At 40.9% G+C, this 7,347-nt stretch overlaps 2 protein-coding genes and 1 long non-coding RNA gene across 3 annotated transcripts; 1 reads left to right on the forward strand and 2 right to left on the reverse strand.

Moving 5' to 3' along the window:
* Positions 1-795: 795 nt before the first annotated feature.
* On the forward strand, positions 796-2,408 carry LOC141827210 (uncharacterized). The gene is made up of 3 exons (XM_074714449.1): positions 796-1,371; positions 1,483-2,208; positions 2,287-2,408. Exons 1-3 carry the CDS (start codon positions 796-798, stop codon positions 2,392-2,394), a joined length of 1,410 nt encoding a protein of 469 aa, XP_074570550.1. The 3' UTR covers positions 2,395-2,408.
* Positions 2,409-2,723: 315 nt separating this feature from the next.
* Positions 2,724-5,974, reverse strand: LOC141828551 (uncharacterized). Its single transcript, XM_074715998.1, has one exon. It carries the CDS (start codon positions 5,947-5,949, stop codon positions 2,854-2,856), a length of 3,096 nt encoding a protein of 1,031 aa, XP_074572099.1. The 5' UTR covers positions 5,950-5,974; the 3' UTR covers positions 2,724-2,853.
* A 5-nt stretch (positions 5,975-5,979) lies between these two features.
* Positions 5,980-7,038, reverse strand: LOC141828552 (uncharacterized). Its single transcript, XR_012601777.1, has 3 exons — positions 6,812-7,038; positions 6,218-6,317; positions 5,980-6,020 (listed from the first exon to the last, which is right to left on the reverse strand). It is a non-coding gene; the product is annotated as an uncharacterized LOC141828552 (long non-coding RNA).
* Positions 7,039-7,347: the final 309 nt, after the last annotated feature.

A 7,347-nucleotide genomic window follows, 5' to 3' on the forward strand; every position in this document is an offset into this window, starting at 1 on the left:
AAAATCGGGGCAAAGGTGGTGTTGTTGTAGAACAGAGAAGCCATAATGCAGGAGTTTTGGCCCGCCAACAATGTCAGAATTAATCATTGAAGCCAATGACGATTGACGAAAAATCATCGGGATCAGATACAACTAGGGTTTACGTTGAAATGGGAAATGGCTCCAGTGTCGGAGATGTGTGTGTTCGGTCGGGAATTTTTATCATTTTAAAGTTTGGAGTCTTCGGACGACCACGCGATGAGGACGAGCAAAAACAGAAGGGGTATAATGAGTACGTGATTTGATAATTTTAAAACTAACCTACTTGATTTGGGAATTCTACAATTTTATTATCTACACGGTTCAGTAAATTGTTGTAAACATTAAGTCAGTAAATTAGCCCTCTAAATAATTAATTATTTATTTTAAATAATTTATATAATTCAATACTAATTTTATAGCATTAGCATTAAAAATATAGCTAATCCATACATCTAATTAATTTTCTAATAAGTGGCGACACATTCCTAAGCAGCTTCATAGAACGCGCGACCAACTCCAAAAATTTGAAGTCTTTTAAAATTCCTAAGCCACTATCAACCCTCAGAATTCCCCGTGCTAATTGCAGTTAAAGCACGCGCGGCAACTCCAAAAAAATTTTTTAAGTCCCATAATTTCTTTATTTAAGTCCTTAAGTAATCCCCATGGCAAGTTAACTATAAATATTCCGCAGTATTTGCAATAAATCCAAACAAGTTCTTCTCTGCTCTATCTCCTCCTTTGACGTTGCCTGAGCTAATTATATATATATTAGACATGGCCACCCTCAAAGTCTTTGTGAACAAGGCCAAGAACTGCGTTGCTTTTGTGGAATCGGACTTGGATTTCGTGGATGTTCTCCTCAGCTTCCTCACGCTGCCTGTTGGCACCGTCGTCCGTCTTCTCAACAAGCAGTCGTCCCTGGGTTGCTTCGATGAGCTTTACCAAGGCGTCGAGCGGCTTGATGAGAAATACCTTGCGACGGCAGCGTGCAGATCGATGTTGACGAAGCCGGTGAATTCTTCTGGAGTAAAATTCCAGAAGCTAAAGATTAATATCGATGAAATGGGAGAGTTATACACATGCACATCCAAACTTTGCTCTTATCGTGCGCTCAGCTATTATTCAAGCCTCGAATGCCATTGCGGTCATGACATGGACAAGGCAATTAGCCACGATCTGGATCAAGACACTGTTAATTACGAAGGGTTTCATGGCGTATTCGTCAAGGGGGGTAAATTTCTTGTTACTGATGCTCTTTTGGTAGCGTCGATTGAGCACGCCTCGTCTTTTTTCGGTTGCTATGACTGGAGCGATCTCGAAGAGAGATCGATAAGAATCCAACGAGCACAGGTAAATTTTCATTCTCTAACGGGTGTCTTTTAATTTCTTAACGTTTTACTCCATTCGCAGCTGAGAATTATCAAGGAAGAATCACCATTCCTATAAATTCAATGTATGCAGGTTTTGCATATTCTCAAAAGATCCCTCGTTTCCGACACTCCGTTAACTGATGTTTTATTGCGCAATGGAGAAGGTATCTCCCCCAAGTTTTCAGTTCCTCCCCCTGTAGAAAAAACAGTTGCAATCAAGGCGTCTGGCAAGGAGAACAAGATCCTCAGAATCAAGCTGGCCCTTGTGGGGAACAAGGTGCTGTATGCTGAAGCTGGCCAGGACTTTGTTGATGAGATTTTCAGTTTTCTCACATTCCCATTGGGTACTTTGAAGAAGCAACTGGGCAGTCGATGTAGGATCGGATGCTTAAATAACTTGTATTACAGTGCAACGCGATTGGCTTCCTCGGGTTACGTGATTGAAGGCTGCGAAGAGAGACTGCTTAATCCCAAGCTCGCACCGTATTTCAACTGCAAGGATCAAATCCTTGGAGTCGAAGTGGAGAAGGAAGAAATGTACTACGCATGTGACTACCGCTGCAGACTAAGTGCGACGAGGTACCACTGCTCCTCACCTGGTCATCGGGGTAGAAAGGCAAAACGGGCACTGCTTATAGATCCCAAAACATCACCCGAGGGATTATCTTTTCCCGAGGGAAGCTTCTGCAAGGAATTAACGTACATGGTTAGCGACGAACTGATAGTCACCCCGTTTTCCTTCTCATCAGTCATTTCACTTCACAGGGAAATCTCTGAACCAGTCAAGATGGCAGACTTGGTCATAGATAAAGAAGAGGTCTATCTCTTGTTGCTTGCTACAATTGCATTACATCTAACTATGTGATTGATGCTGCCTTCTTTGTTCGTGTTTCAGGTTCTTGATTTGCTTGATGCTGCTTTGTCTTCGAGCACAGCGCTGACGGATGCCTTTTTTGCTAGAGCTAATGCTGCGCTCTGTTTGGTCGATGAGAAGGGTGAATGAGGGCGGAAGAAGAAGATGAAGAGGATCTGTAACTGATTTACTTGTCACTCTTTATCTGTGAATAAAGTTGCTGTTGTTAAGCCTGCCAAATCATTTAATCTAGTTTTATAATGAGGTGAACTAAACTAAATTAAACTTCTTGTGCTACTTTGTTGTTTTTTTACTATTTGAGAAAGTCTCAGTTTAATTTCTTGTCAGTAAAGTTGGCATTCCATTGAAGTTGGTTGACAAAAAGAAGATTGGATGAGTTAAATAGACATATTGTTTAATTGTGTCAAAGCTTGTGTATAAAGGAATACCGAAGACTGGATGTATTGTATTCACCAAAATTGGTTTCTTCGACAATATCATAATTCTTCTACCTTAGTATACATAAATTAATTGTTCACTTGTATATATTGATCAAGAATATTTCTAGAAATTGTACAACAATCATCACCGAATAGATTATGTAACAGATCATACCTTCCGGGCTAGCGTCCTCTGCTTTGTTGCATGTTGTACAACTTTTTCTTCCACATGAAGGCCCTTCCTTCGCCTCACAGAATTCATAAGCTTCCTTGCAGTGTTCGGAAGAACACTGGAACCATCTCCAAATTCCTCAATTTCCTCCTCCGTCTTTGGAACAAAAAAAGGGTCTTCTGGTAGTTCCTCCCAATGGCTAAGAACAAGCAGAGCACTCGCAGCGCCTGAAGTCCTTTTCCTGAGCTCGTCGGCGAACCCAAAACTTTCTGCAACAGGTACGTAAGCGTGCACTGTAAACAAGGAGGACCCTTCCTGCATTTCTTCCTTCAATACTCTAGCACGCATCTTTCCAAGAACTCCATACATTGCTCCTAAGTATTCTGTTGGCGTAGTCAACTCGCAAAAGTACAAAGCTTCCACAAGCCTAGGCTTGTTTTGAAGTACTGCTGTCCTACAAGCTTCCTTAACTGCAGTCATCACTTGCCCGCTCAATATACCATACTGATCAGACTGAGTGGAAGCCTCAGAGCTTTCTTGGAAGAGATAAGGCTCGACTAGAAATGCCAAACCCCACAGGGGCTCATCGCATAAAGGCCCAGCAGCTGTTGCTAACTGAAACCCAGACACGATGCTGCTTTTAAGAGCTTCTGCTTCTCGATACAGTGACTCAGTTTCCTCTGCTGTTTCTTCAGTACTCAGAGAACTTGTACCAGATTCTAGACCAGCATCACTAAAGAACCCTAATCTTTTAGAAACATCACATGAACCCTGTATATGAATACCCTTTTGACCTAGACTGAAATTAGAAATGTTGCTTGCTTTGGAATCTGGGGCAAGAAGAACATTTGGCCCCACCTGTGAAGGACCAAGTGACCATAACCTCCCTAGATATTCAGACCACACTTTGCGATACCTTTCGACTCTATCATTATCATTTTTCACAGAAACACCTTCTAATTCACTTTCTATAGCATCAAGTATTCTCTTTCGGACAACTCCAACAACTTCACCATCATCCTGAGCAATGTGAGAGCCTAAGGTTCCATCTCTCTTTCTAGATTGCCCTTCCAGAAAATCTCCCAAAATATCAGAACATTCCTCGAGAACCTTTGTTAGAGTTTTAGGAAGTTTCATGACTTGCACCCTTACAACACATCTACCATTTGGGGTAGTTCTCTCAACATATTCAGTAGAACATAAAGAGACCTTTGAATTCTCTATTAAATTAATGCCCTCCCCTTCAATGGTCTCTTTAAATGAGACAAGAGGGGCTGAAACTTCCAAGCTAACCTTGGCAAATCTTTCTTTCAAGTCCTTTATGCATCTATCGAGGTGAACCTCTCCAGCGGCTGAAAGCACTTGCTCACCTCTGGAAGAAACAGTTATTTCTACAAAAGGATCTGCACGATTGAGAAGCCTTAGTCCCTTCAAAAGTGCACCCATGTCTGCTGGATTTGAAGGTTCGATAGCAACCCTAAGAGTAGGTGCCACTTGAAACATCATACTAGAAAAAGGCCAACAGTTTCTTGTAGATGAGAGAGTTGCACTCTTCAAAATATATTGCCCTAGTCCTTGAATTGCAATGACATTTCCTGCACTTGCTGACGAAACTGGTAACAAACCCTGGCCCATCATTAAATACATAGATTGAAGCTCAGCTTCTTGTACATGTCTGTTCATGGATTCTCCTTTCAGCGGATCATATACAGATGAGAGCACAAAGACTTTCTGCCCTGAGTGCAGGACCCCACTAAAAATTCTTGCAAATGCAAGGAAACACTCACCAGATTCTCCAGCTTCACCGGTAAGTTGATTGTTTAAAAACTCTCCATTTGGACCCTTTGTTGGTAGCATCTTAAATGGCAGAGCAAACATTTTAGAAACAAATGCTATACATGGAGCATCAGCCCTAGAGTCACAATACTCAACACATTTCCTCACATATTCGGCTTCAGAAAATATATCATATAGAGTGGAATCATTTACCACTAACTCCCTCTTAGGAAGCAACCTGCAAATGCGAGTGGCTTGGGCAGAAACAGGGTCAGGCATGCACTTGACTACCATTGATAGAATTGTGTCTGATAAAGGAAGCCAACGGCTCATGACAGCCTGGAGAACCGCCTTTTTGTCCTTGTTTTCAAGCTCCCTTTGTGGTACAGATAAATTGAAGGTACTTATAACCTTGGAAAGCATCCTTATATCTCCATCAGCTTCTAGAGCAGCCTGGTAGACCTGCCACAGAGGGTTAAGTACAAACTTCACAAACATTGGTTGAGGATCTTTACTAACACCTTCTATCCCCTTTTTCCCCACGATCATCATTTTCTTTGTATGGTAGTACCATGGTCCCCATAACCCCTTCATTAAAGCTGACATACTGAATTGAAGCTTAGAAGCATAAAATTCAGCAAAATGGCTTATGCAGAAACCCCAACCATCCAATGCACAAACAAATGCAACGTTCCCCTTTTGGGGTTGGAACATGTCTTCCTCATCATCTTCCACTTCAACCAACCCTTGATCCACATCCCCAGATGTCCCAGCAAGAAGAGAATCGACATCAGAAAGATACTTTTCAGACTTATATGCACTGACTATTGTATTGACTTCATGAACTATCCTCTGTAGTCTGTTATAAGCTTCCATTGGACTCAATTTAAGTTCAGTAATTAGTCTGTCAATCTTGTTCAAGACCAAGCAAGGAGTCAACTTCTCCACCCAAGCCTGCCGTAGGACTGCATGTGTTTGGATATGAACTCCTTCAACTGCATCAACCAAAACTAAGGCCCCATCACTCAAACGTGCAGCCGTTGATACCTCACTACAGAAATCCATGTGCCCAGGGGAGTCAATAAGATTAATATTGTAGTCCTTGTAGTGGAGAGCAATGGAAGAACTTTTCATTGTGATAGCCCGTCGTTGCTCCTCATCAAGGTAGTCCATATACCTCAGTCGACCGGCAAGCTTTGGGTGGAGGACCCCACCACCACATGCAGCAATCAGATGGTCGGCAAGGGTTGTCTTTCCATGATCAACATGGGCAAGGATGCAAATGTTTCGGATCTTACTGCAGCTCAAATCACCCATCTGTCTGAAGTTAAATAATAGGACTTGAATCAGAAAAACAACAGCAGCTTCCTCTCTCGACTGCAACTAAACTTGAATCCATGAAAACAGAGAGCTAAATAAGTATTCATATATATCCATATTTTCAACTAAATCTGAGGATAATCAAAGATAAAAAAAGGACAAAATTTGGAAGATGATTGGCCGTATCACAATAAATGAAAATTCTGATCAATAAGCATCAAAAAGGGGACAGTATAGCAAATAACTTCAGTCAATATGAGAGTACCTTCTTGGAAGCTTAAGATGCTTGTGCAAACTGTAGGAGGGGCTGCTTCTGTAGAAATCACAAAATGCTTCTCAACTACTTGCTCAGCATGTGCTAAACTCTACACGACCCATAATTTAAATTTGTAAGAAAGAGTAATGTTTGCAAATTCAACATGTAGTTTGATTGTGGTTCTAACTCAACCAGTGATGTACATTGCAAAATTTTGCATAATTATTTTAATGTCTGTTATACCAGAAAAAAAATCTGAAAACACAAACAAAAAAAAAAGAAAAAAAGAAGTTTATAACATTGTTCGATAAAAAAATGATAAGAAAAATATAAAAGAAATGTAGATTGTTACAAAGCTGGTTCATAATTGAGCTGAATTTTCAAATAATTGAGGTCACGTCTTAAACATCTGCAATTAACTATATACAATGAATTCAATACTCGGAATTGTTTGGATGTGTTTTGGAAGTTCAGCATGATCACGAAAATTGAATTACAATGTCAAAAAATCATTTTCGCAAACATCCATGATCAATTTTCAGAATATCATGTTAGAAAAATTTAAGCAAGAAGGTGACGACAGAGAACAGAAGTTTGATTTACCAACTAGTGGCGCGGGCGCAAAATCTCTCCTGTGGGGGTTGTCCAAGTGGAAACAGGCGGCGATCTGAATCTGAATACAAGGAATGTAGAGGAAGAGTGCAACACTGATTATGTGGCCGCAGAAACGAACTCGCCACCACGTGGATGGATGTGAACGCCGACGAGTTCAAGCAGGTGAGGAGGTGAGGCTGACCAAAAGAGAGAGAGGAGAGGTCGGTTACCGGGCGTCGGATCGGGATTGTGCGTGGTGGCGCACCGATACCGACAGCGGTGGCGAATGGATTAGGGATTTTAACGGAGGGCTGAACCGGTTTTTGATTTTATTTTTATTTTTTTTAAAGTTTCATAAACAATAGGTTACTGAACGGAGATTTCATTTCGTGTTTCCAAAAATTCATATCCTCATTGTATCTCTCCTCCTTCCCATAAAATAATCACTTTGATTTAAATGCACATCCTTGAACCTTCGATGAATTCTCAAAGGGTTATTTTTACCCAAAAAATACGTCTAAGTTTAAAAATTCTCAAAAGCATAT

The sequence above is a fragment of the Curcuma longa genome, chromosome 4, assembly GCF_044706935.1.
Source record: "Curcuma longa cultivar G26 ecotype Majalengka, Jawa Barat chromosome 4, ITB_CL_G26_1.1, whole genome shotgun sequence".
Taxonomy (NCBI): Eukaryota; Viridiplantae; Streptophyta; class Magnoliopsida; order Zingiberales; family Zingiberaceae; genus Curcuma; species Curcuma longa.

Bases quoted from the DNA above. Each gene is read 5' to 3' on its own strand.
- LOC141828551 (XM_074715998.1), bottom strand. From the start codon at position 5,949: ATGGGTGATTTGAGCTGCAGTAAGATCCGAAACATTTGCATCCTTGCC.
- LOC141827210 (XM_074714449.1), top strand. From the start codon at position 796: ATGGCCACCCTCAAAGTCTTTGTGAACAAGGCCAAGAACTGCGTTGCT. The intron at 1,372-1,482 runs GTAAATTTTCAT...CAATGTATGCAG, and splicing joins TAAGAATCCAACGAGCACAG to GTTTTGCATATTCTCAAAAG. The intron at 2,209-2,286 runs GTCTATCTCTTG...TTCGTGTTTCAG, and splicing joins TGGTCATAGATAAAGAAGAG to GTTCTTGATTTGCTTGATGC.